This window comes from Dromaius novaehollandiae, chromosome 1 (assembly GCF_036370855.1).
Source record: "Dromaius novaehollandiae isolate bDroNov1 chromosome 1, bDroNov1.hap1, whole genome shotgun sequence".
Classification (NCBI taxonomy): Eukaryota; Metazoa; Chordata; class Aves; order Casuariiformes; family Dromaiidae; genus Dromaius; species Dromaius novaehollandiae.
The window spans coordinates 34359651-34373961 of NC_088098.1; the positions used below are offsets into that span (position 1 = coordinate 34359651).

At 42.8% G+C, this 14311-nt stretch overlaps 1 protein-coding gene across 1 annotated transcript in view; it reads left to right on the plus strand.

Annotated features, from left to right (window-relative positions):
* The first annotated feature begins 1436 nt into the window (after positions 1-1436).
* LEMD3 (LEM domain containing 3) overlaps positions 1437-14311 on the plus strand; it is a 46766-nt gene continuing 33891 nt past the window's right edge. The window contains exon 1 of the mRNA XM_026092376.2: positions 1437-3121. Within this exon, the coding sequence (XP_025948161.1) occupies positions 1573-3121 (1549 nt within the window). The 5' untranslated portion in view covers positions 1437-1572. The remainder of the gene's footprint in view (positions 3122-14311) is intronic.

A 14311-nucleotide genomic window follows, 5' to 3' on the forward strand; every position in this document is an offset into this window, starting at 1 on the left:
CAGACTGGCTTGATCTTCAGCCTGTAACTGCCTCACAGCTACTCTAACTCCTGTTCTACAAATACTCCTCAGTAACTGAGATTGGCAACTTCAGCTTTGAGATTAGCAGGGCACATCGACACTATCCTCACTGTAGAAGACCATGTGGGGGAAATGTGCAACTGTCCTTGCGGTTGGATCTTGTTCTTGGACCATTTCTGCACACATTGTTTGAAGGCCAGTTAGAGGTAGGTCAAAATGGAAACTCAGCCTCCTGCATTCATGATAAGTAGTAGGTAAGCCCAGGGTTTTGTCATTACAGATGAGTAGACAGGGATACACAGAGGTCAAAAGGAGATTCTGAAGCCTCCACATGAGGCCTGTCAGCTCTGCAGCCAAAGGTGCAATCCAAAAGGGCTAGTACATGCCTGATGTTCAGAGAGGTGCCAGTATGACATATCTTTATATTGACACAAATATTTTGGCAAACATACATGTCTGTGTATATAGATAGGTAGTTTGAACTGTCATATGTTTGAAAGAGTATACTATTCCAAAGAAAAATGCAAAATACACCCAGGCAGTTGCAAAATTAATGAGAGAAATGCTCAGCAAGTGAGACTCAAGAGGTAGTTTCCTAGGGCATTCATTTCTTCATACTTCGCCTGTTTCCTCACAGCTGCAGCCTTGTGATGCCTGACTTCTGAATGAGAAAAGTTCACTGTGCATCAGCAGGAATGAGTAAACAAAACAAAACCGACCCCAGACAGGTGTGCCAACCGGCTCTTCTTTGGATTTCTTCAGACATTAGGCTGAACTCGTAACCTTAAAATGTTTAAAGATATTTAGTGCTCGGTCTGATCCTTCTCACTACGGTTTATCACGAAAGGGTTTTTAGTCACACATTCAGCGAGCAATCATACTCAAGGTATGTTCTCTAGTGTGAGCGCTTCTGACCAGACCTGCATTTGCAGCTCAACAAACAGCCGCCAACAACCCCAGGCTCCCCGCGGTCTCGCACCTGCGGTTTCCTCCGTGTCCCCAGGCGCGGAGGGGAAACTACACTGCGCCATTTCCCCGGCCCCCGGCGAAAACGCCACGCAGGGGCACAGCTTTGGGGTCGCGCCCGGCAGAGCCCTCCGAGGAGCTCCCTCCTCGCGTCTAACCCGCCGCGGGCGCCGCACCTCCGCTCCGCTCCCCCGCTTACACCACCGGAGCGATCCTCCCACCTCAGCGGCGCCGGCGAGGCGCGCCCCCCCCCCCCCCCCCGGCCGGGCAGAACAGCGCGGCGCCTCCCTCTCGGGCGGCTCCCGCCGCCGCCCACGCCAGCGCCAGCGCCAGCGGCGGCTCCCCCCGCCCGCCCTCGCGCCAGCCGTTAGCGGGCGGCGGGGCGCGCGGGGGGGGGAGGGGCCGCCGGCGCCGCGCTGCCCCGCCCCCCGCCCCGTCTGGCCGGCGTCCCCGGCGGGCGGCGCCTGCGGGGTGACAGACAGGTCTAGGCCACAGCCGAGTGCGCACGCGTCAGTTCCGGCGGGGAGCGCGGCGCGGCGCGTGGGTAGGAAACGCCGCGGCGGCGGCGGCGCGGGGGAGCGGAAAATGGCGGCGGCCGCGCAGCTCACGGATGAGGAGCTCTTCTCGGAGCTGCGGCGCTTCGGCTTCTCCCCGGGGCCGGTCACCGAGAGCACCCGGCCCGTCTACTTGAAGAAGCTGAAGAAGCTGCGCGAGGACGAGCGGGCTGGGGCCCGCAGCGGCGCCAACAAGACCCGGAACAGCAGCAACAATAACACGGGGGCCGGAGCGGCGCCGGGTGGCGGCGGCGCCGGCGCCGGCAGAGCGGGCGTGGGCGCCCGGCTGGTCGGCGCGGAGCACCCCTACCTCCCCGGCGCCGCGGCCGGGAGCGGCCGGAGCCGCGCAGCACCCCCTGCCGGGGGCAGCAAAGTGCTGCTGGGCTTCAGCTCGGACGAGTCGGATGTGGAAGCCAGTCCCCGGAGCCAGGCCGGCGCCGGCGGCAGGAGGGAGCGGGCTTCACCCCTCTTCCGCGGCCTGAGGCCTGCCGCCCCCCATGGCGCCTGCGGCGTGAGTAACAGCTCCCCGCCGGAGGAGGCGGCCAGACGGAAGCCTAATGCCTGGTGGGGGGTGGCGGCCCGGAGGCCGGCGGCGGCACCGGCGGGGGCTCAGGCTCAGGGCGTGAGGGAGCCCGGGGACGGCGAAGAGGAAGGAGGGGAGGAAGAGGACGAGGAGGAGGGCGACGAGCTGCAGCAGTGGAAGAACCGGACTGTGAACGGTAACCGGCTCCTCTCCTTCGGCAGTAGGGACAAGTACTCCGACTCCGAGGAGGAGGAGGAGGCGGCGCGGGCGAGGGCCAAGCAGCAGGTACCGAAGGAGGAGTCTGCAGCTCGCCGGCCCAGACGGAGCCTCAGCAAGTCTCCTGCCCCATTCATAACAAGCAAATGCGCTGCAGCCGGCGCTGGCATGATGGAGACGGGCCAAGAAAGGGCTGGCGGAGCTTGCGGTGCTGGTATAGTCGTAACGAATGACAGGGCGGCGGCGGCGGAGGCGGCTGCTGCCGGGAGTCTAGACAGGGGCAGAAATCATGAGGAAGAGGAGGCGGCGGCGGCAGCGATGAGGGGAGGAGGAGGAGGGTGTGAAAAACCGGACTCTAGTCCTCCCACCCCTAGATACCGCATTGGCCTGTCTAAGAAGTCCCCTACGGTATTGTTGCTGCCAGCACCGCTCACAGACATGGACAGCAGTAAAATCACTGACCCTCCGGGCACCATTAGGAAAGCGACCAATAATCATGTTCTTGGTGGTGTTGCTGGTAGCTATAATGTTGAATCCAGGATCTATTCGGCTACTAATAGCCTTCCCCTGGGTGGAACCTCCTCCCTTAGACTCAACCACTCCAATCATATGGGTTCAAATCATACCTACCTGAAGAACACCTACAAGAAGAATCTCTCAGAGCCCGAGGAGGAGCTTCTCCAACAGTTCAAAAGAGAGGAGGTATCCACCACTGGAGGCTTCAGTGCACATTACCTGTCCATGTTCCTCTTAACTGCTGCGTGCTTGTTCTTTCTGATACTGGGATTCACATACCTGAGAATGAGAGGTTCTGGAGTAGCTGAGGATGTAGAAGTCAACAGTAAGTATTAGGTCAAGGGTGAGAGCAGTTTTTTTTCTGTGACTGGGTATATTGCTGTTAATTCTACTTTGTGCTTCCAGACATACCTTATTGATCAGTTCTGAGTCCCACATTGGTATAATCTCCCTATGTAGGACAAAGCACAGAGAAACTGATTGGCATTCCTTAAGTGGTATGATAAGCTTGCAAGGCAGTTGAGGATAAACTCAGACTCCTGGCTATTCCCTGCTGTAATAAGTTGACACCATGTTTTCTTGCCTGTTTTCTTTTTCTTCACAAAGCAATTTCATGTGTGTTGTTCAATGTAGCAGATGTAGGTTCAATAAAGAATCAACGAGGTAAAGCTTTATACTAATCTCACAGTAGTAGTCATGCACATTTGGCTGTCTGGGATTCCTGTGGGGCTAAGATTTGACTGTAGCTGTTCAGCAGTAAAGCAGGTTATTTTCATTTGTGTGTACTGAGGCTTGAAAAGAATGCTAGGTTTAGATGATATTTCACATTAAAACATAAACTTTTTGCAGTGACTGATGGAACTGTCATGTATTGTTTTCTAATGCATGCTTTTTTTTCTACATTTAGATGAGAATACGATTGTAATATGAAATATGGCAGTGCTTTGGTTTGAATTTCAGAGCATTCTTTTTTAATTTTAATTTGGGGGGGCTTTAATACATGGAAGCAACTTTTTAGAATGGCTTTAGAAACTACCATTTTCTATTCACAAAACATACAAAAATGGAAACGTACCACCTAAGGGTGGTGACTCATGCTAAATCAATTTTTGGCTCCTCTGAAATGGACAGTGGAGTTTCTAATATCAGAAAGAAAAATCATATCGTTGTTCTCTTAATTTCTTATCAGCAACCATCAAAAAAGAGTACAAAGAGTTAGTTTTGAGATGTGAAAGTGTTAGATGGCCATTGGGAACTTGCATTTTTTTGAAATGATAATTGAGGAAGGTATGTGGGTGTATGCATGTGCATATGTGTTTCTTTTAATAGATAGTAGGGTATGTGTATACCCCATGTTTGTGTACAAGTATACAGTGCCTTGTATGAAGTGTTAGACTCACTGTTAGACTGGGACTTTTTAGTCTTCTGTGTTATTTATCAGAGAACTTTACTGGGATCTGCTGGGACTGTCAACTCCAAGACTAGGTGGTGCAGGGCAGAAATATATATATTTTTTTCTCCCCTTTTAAACTTCATTCATTGCATCGTAATAGCAGAATAACTTTTAATTCTGTTTTGCACCCTTTTGTGGCAGTGAGAAGGGTTTATTGTTTAGGAAAGAGCAGCAGCAAGAACTTAGTGTTTGACATAGTTGTACTGCTATCCACATGGCTCTTAAATGGGGCTGTTCACTCTTGTGTTTTTTTTTGGAGGGGGGAGGGAGATGGCAAACATATGCAGGTAGACTGAGGTAGATACAGTACAGTCTGAGTATTGGGGCTATTCTTACTGATCTTCTGTGGTTAACTTCTGATGGTCTTCTGTGGTTAACTTCTGGCCATAACTGCTAGAGACATAAATCTTCTTACAAAGTACTGATGAGCTATGCAATTCCCACTAAAGTGTATCGGATTTTTTTTTCTAGTCTTAAATTCTGATGATTTTAATGGGGAAGGTCTTCAACCTGCTGGGGTAAACTTCCTAACTGTCACATTCAGCAGTTGATTTAGAACTTGTCTGCCACGCTAGTTGATTAATCTCAGTGGCTGTGCAGTTAGCATCAATACTGTGTGTGTGGGGGGGAATCTACTCTGAACTCTTTGTCTTAGAAAAAAACTTTGTTTTGAATGTGTGAACTTTCTTACAGAGCATATCGAACCACTGTACTGAGTATATTGGTCATAAAAAGTTAACTCAGTTGAAAATGACATATAAGGAAAATTGTTCTCTTCTGCCCCTTTGCTTAGGTTAGGCTGCCCAGCCAAACATCTGGTAGTCCTGTGTTGCTGGGTAGTTCCGTTAAGCTAGTTCATGGCCTTCTCCTACTCCTTCTCTTTTCAGCTGGACTCTTGAAAATAGACTCCTGAAGAATTGTGTGGACAGTGGCACTCGCGTTTTAGCTGCTCTCTTTCCTCACAGCCTTGAGCTTAGTCACATAACAAATAGGAATTGAGGGGAACAGGGTCCACTGGAAGAAGGAAACAGCAATTTTTGTGGCCAGCTCCTGTGATAGCAATAGAAGCAGGGCTTTTACCTAGCACATATGCAAAAAAATCTGGTAGGTCCATTGAATAGGCAAGAATAGAGAAGATAGGCCAAAGACTGGTTACTACTAGTAGGTTGGGAAGAAACCTATTTTCTATTAGATGCTTCCCCAGGTTTGGTTAAACATCCTCCGAGTGAGTCCTTTGGCTCTTACACTTCTGTGGGTGTATTGTCTGTTTTTTCTCATAGAAGCAGAACTAATTCATGCATTTTTATTAAAAAAATAATGTAGCTGAAGAAAATACCTTTCAATTAGGTAGCTGAATACTGTTTCCCTCCCTTCCCCCGCCTTTGAAAGGCTGTAAGTGAGATGCAGTTGGTTGAGGGTGAATGTGAAGTTCAATTATGAAAAACTCAGTTATGTTCAGCTTAAAACTGTTATCATAAAAGATGCTGCGAATCAGTGGAGTTAGAGTATATGTACCTCCTGAATTACCACAATTACTATGACAAAACAAAAAGGCTACTGTTTGTATGTTTGGGGTACTTCTCATTTTTCTTATTCAGGGAGTGATGCACAATGATTGTAGTGTTGGTTGTCCTAAATGGTTTTATTTCATTTTAGGAAATGAACAAAATAAGATATTTTGAATGTGACACATCGATTAATATTCATCACTGAGTATACCCAATATTAGCTATCCTTTTTAGGAGAAATTTTTGAAAGTGGGCTTTCTAGCTAGTAATCTTGGTGTTTCCATGAAACTTGTTACAAAACAACTGCTAGAAGGATAATCCTTACTCTGCTATAATTTGTGTTTTTGAAATGTTAATTTGGGGAAACTTCTTGTAGTTACTTATATCGCAAGTGGAAGCTTGTGCTTAGTATGCAAAACACAATTTTGAGAGTTTAATTCTATTCGATAGATGTTACTTTCTTCTAGCTTCATCTCTCAGACTTTAAAACTTCTGTGGAATTTTATACAGAAAACTTCATAGCTAAGAAGCTAGACTTGCTGCACACAAGGCAATAAAAGACATGAAGTTAATTTTCCTATAACCACAGCCCGCAAATTACTATTAAAGTGCTGTGGTATTTCACAGGTAACTGTTACAACTGTGCTTGTCTTCTATGACCATCCTCTCAGAAATCTTCCTTCTTGACAGTGTTTGCTTCAATGAGAGAGAACAAATTTTGGATAAGAAGTGCTTATGGAAGAGGAAATAGTAAAAAGAGGAAGCAAAATTAAAGATTCGCAGAGTGCCTGTGTTGGCTATTAGTGTTCCCTGTGCTTTGCACATAGCAGTCTGACTTGTATTTGACAATGTAACAGCTTCTTCTGTTGATATACTAACACATAGCTCTGTTTCACTTTCTGTATATTGCTTTAAAATCTAGTCAGCAATTACTTCTGTTATAGGTGATTCAAAAGAAAATCTTGATGTGCATCTTAGACTCGTCTCTGTTGTAGCTGGCCTCAATTAAACATACTTCTGTGGTTTGGACCTTTTTCATTAAGTACCTTAAGAAAAAAAAGTAAACTTTCGGAGAACTCATGTTCCCTGAGAATTTTGGTAGCAGTAATCGTTGTCCTTAATCTTCCTTTTTTGGCTCCTGCTGTTTCAGGAATGAGGTCTTAGAAGGATGCATGGAATTTCTTGATATTAGAAACTCAGAAGCTTCTTTTTGAAGCTGATGGATAGGTGAAGCAAAGCTGTGTGTGATACTAAATGGAAGCCATACATAAATGTGGATTCTTTGTTGAGGTAGAGCTTAATTTAACATATTAAGATGTACTTTAAGGTAGTTAACAGTTTAATAGTTATATGTAACATATTGATGTTAGTATATATGAATATCTCAATCAAAAGTACCCAGCGCTAATAAAGTATGTGTACTGAGTAAGCACTGAAGCTAGGTTAGTGTTTTAAAGTAGATGAAAGTATATACTTGTGAGTATAGGAAAAATGAGTGAGCTGACAGTTGGGATTTTAATAAAACCGCTAATCAAAAACCAGTTGTCTTGCAATTGCACTGCTGCTGGTAGGTCTAGAGTTGTGGGAGAAGGTGATGAAGCCTTTACCATAACTATGATAAATGAGGGCCTGGTGTGATTGAGCCTCTGATCAAAGTAACCTTCACTGCTTTTCTAAATCAGAACTCCATAAAAACTTGGAAAAGGGTCAGTGTGCTGATGGAGGAAGCATACTGATGGATGCAAGGGTAGATGGAAAACCACTGCACAACTTGGAAGATGTCTACACAGAAAAAAGATATCATAGAAGTTCTGCTCCAGGTTGTAATGGCAAGTCCTGTTGTAAATGTAAACAAATAATTGTAAAGTTCTTGAACAACTGCGGTGACATGGAGGCTTTACAATGATGTCAGTGTGCTGTCTGTTCGTGGAAGATGGAGAATTACAAAACAAACGATGTTTTGACTGGCTGCTATGCATCTAAGGTATCTTTGCGCAGCTGACTGTTCAGATAAAGCACTGTCCTAATGTTGTCTTGGTACTTTTGCGTTTTTTTTTTTTTTTTTTTTTTTTTTTTTTTTTTTTTGTCTAAGCAAATAAAGGCTTTGGGTTCAGATGTCTGGTCTGAGATACTGCTATCATTCTCTCCTAGGAACTTTGGTGGCTGTAGAAGTTGCTCATTCAATAAGTTTCTCAGCCCAGCTAGAAGAGTTGGAGACAAATGTAGGTAATAGAGCTGGAAGGTTAAATCAAGTATCTTTAGACAACTGGGTCATACTGTGTCAGGACTATGAGTGCTGTGTTCATCAGTAGGTATGATTTGTAATTAGGATATATAGTGGTGGTAGTGGTGGAACCCATGGCCCCGACCTGCTGTACCCCATGATTTTGCTTTTAGTGACCCCTTTTCTCCAATACCCTTGTCATTGTCTCTTCCCCCCTTCTGGCCTGCACTTCCTGCACCTGCTTGCATGTTTGCCATCTACTGTGGAGGTTGAGAGAATAAGGAGCAAATGAATGTGCATGTATGCTGAGTATGATGCAGGAAAACTGGGGTTCATTGGACCTAGTTTATTGGGGGAGATATGCTGTGACATCTGGTGTTTTGCAAAAACAAGTACTTTGTTTTGCAGAGGAAAGAATCAAATTTTCTGCTTACTCAGGATCCTGTTGTGATGCAAGTATCTTGAATAAAGCTGTCTTTTTGGAGTCTTAAGGAACTCTTTCAAATGAACTAGTGACAAACTGCAATTATTAGAAGGCTGTATGAGGTGATGAGGGGAAGAGGTGGAGGTTAAAAATTTAATTGAATTAAATGCTAGTACTTGCCAAGTATCCTACAGGATTCATTGAATTTTAGTGATGCTGTGCTAGATAAGTAAAAAATGGGATTGTTCCCAAATGAAAAGATGAAAAGCCTGTTCTCCCTTTTAGAAATACAGAAGTCCATTTATTTCAGGAAAAAAAAAAGACTACTTGTCTTTGACTACTTTGTCTAATTGTTTTTACGTACATATTTGACTTCATTCATACCACCTTTATTCACTTATATCTTAATATAGGGTTTATTTACAGGTCACATATATATCCCCTCAACCTTTTCTTTAGTGAAAAGATGTTGGAAAATTTTTGACTCTTGACTTTGGAGCATCTTGGGTAAATGCAATATCAGCTGCTCAACAAAGGCAGACTGACTTGATAAGACTTTATCACAAGAGGACTGCTGAGATGGGCTCGATAAAAGTTATGTAGCTCCAGACTAGCTTTTAAGACCACATCTGAATATTAATTTTCCTTTTCTGCATGAAATAGTATCTCTTTGAAGGTTAGCTACATCTCTGACTTCTTCATTAGAGAAGCCTCAGACTGTCCATTGACTTCAAAAGTTAGTGTAAGCAGCTATGGATTCTTTCAGTGGGCTGTGCATTAAAACCATGCACCTTAACCATCTATCTCTTCAATACCTGTCATCCCACCATGTAGTTTCTACAAGAAAACATTCCAGCACACTCATTCAGTGATGTTCATCCCAGAGCGTGTTCACTGTCATCAAGCTGCACAACACGAACCCTTCATGTCCAGTATTACCAGATTGCACAGCATATCTCCAACAAACTGAACTCTGTGTTTATCTGAATGTGTAGAAATTGTTGGTCATCAAAAGTAAAAGTCTAGTTAAACCTAATCTGGAACCTGTCAATAGAAATTTAGCAATGGAACGCTTACTGTTAATGAGGGGTTTGAAACATCAAAAGTTAGATGTATGATTATTGTTACCAGTTGCCTGAAACGGCTCTTTTTTGTCACTTTTGTTTGTTGTTGTTGTTTTTAATTCCCAGCATGTTTTCTGGGAAATGTCGAAGTAGTCATCATCAAACCTTCTGATGATCTCTGGCACTTGACCTTTATTGAAAAGTAAGTTGCTTGTTCTTATTCTGGCAGCATGCTTTGGACAACTAAAGCAGTTATTTGTTAATTTTATTGAATAACAGGCTGGGTGGTGCATCTGCATTGTTCGACTAAACCTCTGAGAGGCCTTTTTCAGGTTTTGGAAATCCACAGTGATGCAGACTGGAAGGCCAGTCTGGCTTTCTTACTTCTAATGTTTCTCACACTTGCAAATTCCTGGGAAGGAATTTGCCGTTACTCTGTAAGCAAGAGAGAATGATTTACAAATTTCCTAGTATGATCTTGAAAAGAAGAGAGTATCATGTCTGTTTCAGTATCAATTTGGATCTCATATGCGATCCAAGGAAGCTTCTAGAGGTGGGAGGCATGGAGTATTTGAATGAAAAAGCTGAAAAGTGGAAACCCTTTTCTTCAAAGGAAGTTTATGCTGCCCTGGAGAGACTTGCTTAGCTAAGAAAATGAGGTTAGATATGTAGATTTCCTTCTGGAGAAGGAGCTAGTCTCACTACTTATTTTTGAGTTTTGTTTCTTTTATTTATAATCATGTGAGCTACTGCTTATCCAAAAGCAGCTCTGAAAAAAGGTGCTCCTAAGTATCTTAAGGATATAACTGTATCTTGAGATTATATCCATGCTTTGGTACTTCATTTCCTGCGTAGTAGGACAAACACATGTCCATTCTGATATAATCTCAGAAGAGAATAAATTGGAGTATTGAGAACATCTTAAAGATCCATACTACTGTACTGTCTCTACAGTGTCCTTTGAGCCGGTGGTCTTTGTCATGGAAAAGCAGAAATAGCAGCCTTTTAAGCAGTCTTGAGAGCTTATTCATTCAGAATGGGCAGATGCATGTGCACAGTCAGACTCAGTGTTCCTAAGTGTATTCGGATCAGCACCTTTTAAGTTTGACTCCAGTCAAAGACAGTACAACCTGCAGAAATGCTGTTGACTTTTTTTGTTTGTTTGTATTTAGCACTACTGTACTGTGGAATTGGGCAGTGTGGCTGCTAATGCATCTTTGGATTAATAACTTGAAGTATTTTTTTTCTCAGACCTTGAGCTAAAGGTGCTGTTTATGAAGTAGCAATGAAAATGAGCAGATTATGGGTACTCATGTACCCATGAAGCAGCAAAAACAGTGGGATGTTATATCCAGACCGTTCTATTGTGCTGTATAGAATATGTGGTATTAAAATCATTACTTTTTGGGGAGGCAAACTGGAAGAAAAAAATCATATGACATTATCAGCTCTGGGAAGGACTTGTCCTGCTGATTTCAGATCCAAAGACCAAATGCAAGCAAATGAATTGGTGTCGTGTGCTTTGCCATTTGAGTGATGGGAATGTACTGAACTTCTTCTACACAAACTTTGGGCTCAGACTGCTAGCTACTTGGCCTGCTATGCTTTCTTAAAGCAGGAGGCAAGTAGTTTAATTTGAGCAAGGAGAGTGAAGATTTTATTTTGTAGACTTTATTTTATAGTTTAAGCACCTGGCTTTGTACGAAGTAGTGACTTAAATATTACTCAGCTGCCATATATTTACAGGTAACCAACTGGGCGGTAAGGTTTTATTGTCCTCACGGTCTGAGATCTTCTTAGGACTCACTTTGTCTTCCTTTCCTTCCCATTCTTTGCTGTTTCTAGATGGCAGATGAGTTTCTTTAAAGGATAGGTTCTCTCTCCTCACTGGAGCCACCTGACTCGGAAGTGTACACAGTATTGCTAGAAGACTCGTCTGCTTAATGTATGAACATCTCCTTAGGTGTAACCTGTTTGACTTATTTATCTTTATGATAAGAATATTGGAAATTTTAGTTCTAGCAGGCCATTGAGCTCAGTATCGGAACTCATGGCTGAAAGGCATATGTACAAGAATAACAGTGATGTATGGCTGTGCGGTAGTCCAGTTGTTCCTCTTAGATCATAACTTTTATTTGAACCAGTCAGTTCATGCTGTCAAATAAGTGCAGACTGGGTGGGAGAGAAAGCCTGGAAGGTTAGCCAACTCTTCAGAGTCGAGGTCTGAGTGAGTAAAAATGGAAGTCTTTCAATATCACTTTTTTCTTCATTTTAAGTCAAACAGTGTTATGTCTTGAACTATTGCTGAGCTGTTTTTTGAACTTTCTGTATTTCTGTCATATATGTGGGGCAATTTTCCCTCTTCTCTTTAGCTAGTATGGGTACTTCTCATATGTGGCTGTTCCCTCTGTGCAAGCTCATCTGAGTCATGACAGAGACCTGCCAACAGTGACCTCTGTATGTCCTGCATGGCAGTAAGGTCTTATTTCTCCCCATGATACACTAGGGTACCTATTTTCAGAGTTTTACTGCCATGTTTAGGCTTTGTATAGAGTTTCCATACTGACCACAGTTTAGCAGTTCTGCTGCTCAGAGTGCAGCAAGCACTGATAGAGCAATGCGTGCTGAATAGTTAAAGGGATGGAGACACAGCAGAACCCCTGTTTTAAATACAGACAATCTGCATGTGATCAGTATTTTGATTTTGTTAGTATGTTTTTGCTGTCATGATTAAAGGTCTTTTAAGGATTCTCCTGTCAGTGCTCTTCATTTGCCTGTTAACTTTAGATACTGTAAAATGTTTATAGTATTATAGTGTACTACTTATATATTTTGTAACTGAAGTCTGTCTGGAAGATGAGATTGTAACTGGATATTTTTACATTGGAAACCCTTCAAGACAGGAATCTTTTCTGCTTGTGCAAGATCACTGGAGTGCTCCTATCCAGACTGGGTCCTCTGGGTGTATTTACACAGTATATTTAATTGAGGATTCTCATTAAGTCCTAATCCCTCTTATTTTAATAACATCTTGAACTTTGAATTTTGAGGAAAGCAGACCACTTCCTAATTTAACATTCTGAACTGCCTGTGCTGCACTGTTTTCAAGGTGGAGTTTCCCTTGGTTCTGAATGTCTTTGTTTTTCACTTCGGTGCTCATTTATTGAAGAAGTCTTGGTTTTTCTTTGGTCTTATAAAATACGTGGAACTAAAACTGTTTTGGGAGAGGACAGAAAAGAAGGGGGAAGAGCTATTACAGAAGCCTATCGTGATTCTTCTGCAGGTGAAAGTATTCTCTACCCATTGCCAAATGGTGGTAGATGTCTGAAGTACAGTGTTTCTCCCAGTAATATTTTGTAACTGCTAATAAAAATAGTCTTAGAATTTTTTCCTCTTTCTCCTTCATATGCAGACCCTCTTCATTATTGGCTAGTGTTTAGGGAATGTAATATTACCTGATTTTTACAATGTGTAGCAAATGCACTTCTGAGCCATTTTTTTCCCCTAATAGAACACTAACAGCTGTTTCTTCGTGGAAATATAGTACTTCTTGTAGTATGATGTAAAAGAAGGTATGTGCAAATTCTGTTGCTGTAAAACACTTGCTTTCACTGGGAGGAATGAAACTGGAAAAGGTCATACGTTATTACAGGAAATGTTCTAGTCTTCAATGGATACTGATGGTGAAAAGTGACTTCGTAAATAACTTAGCTTAATATGCTGTTTCTTCAGCCTGCTCTTTTACTGTGTATCCTCCACTGAAGTTAATGTTAAAGTAGGCATACAGCAGATAAAAGTTGGGGTGAAGACCAGTTCAAGGTTGAATGTGGCAACTGGAAATACTGGTTTGAGTGTTTGGAGCCTGGCTACCAATTTGTGCTTGTTAGGATTTTCCTCCCGCCTCAGTCAGGGTTATGAAATAGAAGCAGTCTGGTCTGCCTGAGTTTCTTCCATTTCTACAGTATTAGAGACTTAAATTGCTATCTTATTTTCTTGCTGAGAGTGTGCTATTAAGTTTGTTCTGTTCTTTGGTGGGGCTGTATCAGCTCTTCTTTATACTCATTTACCTGTTCTTTCATCTTTTCCATACGGTTATTTTTATAGGGTTATTAACAGAAAAAGTGAACATTAGTAGCTGAGAGCTTTCTTCCTTTCTTCTTGCGCACAGGCAAGTTGCATGTATGTTCTTCTTCCATTTGAAGCAAGCAGAGTCTGTACTGTAGCTCCATAGGGTTTTTTCTGAATCTTGCTTGATGATGATATTTAGGAAGCAGAAGGAAAGAAGGGCAGTCTCTTGATTGTTACTTGCATGTGTTAATCTGAGATATCAACTCCGAAGGCTTGAAAGGGGTAGTTCAGTACAGGAGTAAAAGTGGCAATAATATAGACAAAACTTGCTCTGAAGTTAACTCTGATGTCTTGCCAACTGTTTCAGTTTTGGATTTATTTAATGTAATTACAGAATTTTGTAAGACCTTTTTGCTTAAAAAAGGTCAAGTTCTTAAGAACTGATTTAGGGCCAACTATTCACTGTTTCAGTTTCCTGGTACAGGAATATCTACAGAGAGTGCACAGATTTCAGTATTTTACTTTTATCCAAGTTATTAATGATCAGAAATCCTGAAATCATAAAAGTTTTATACTAAAAATATAAGGCTAAATCTGATATTTTTACAGTAGAGAAACTGAATAATTTTATGAGAAGCTCTCCCAAAACACTAGTCTCTCTTCTGAAATATGGGCTGAGTTGATATGACTCTAAGAGTCAACATTCAGACCTATACTAACCAGCATTTAAATAGGCAAGAGTGGGTAACTGTGTTTCTAGGAAGAGAGATATGG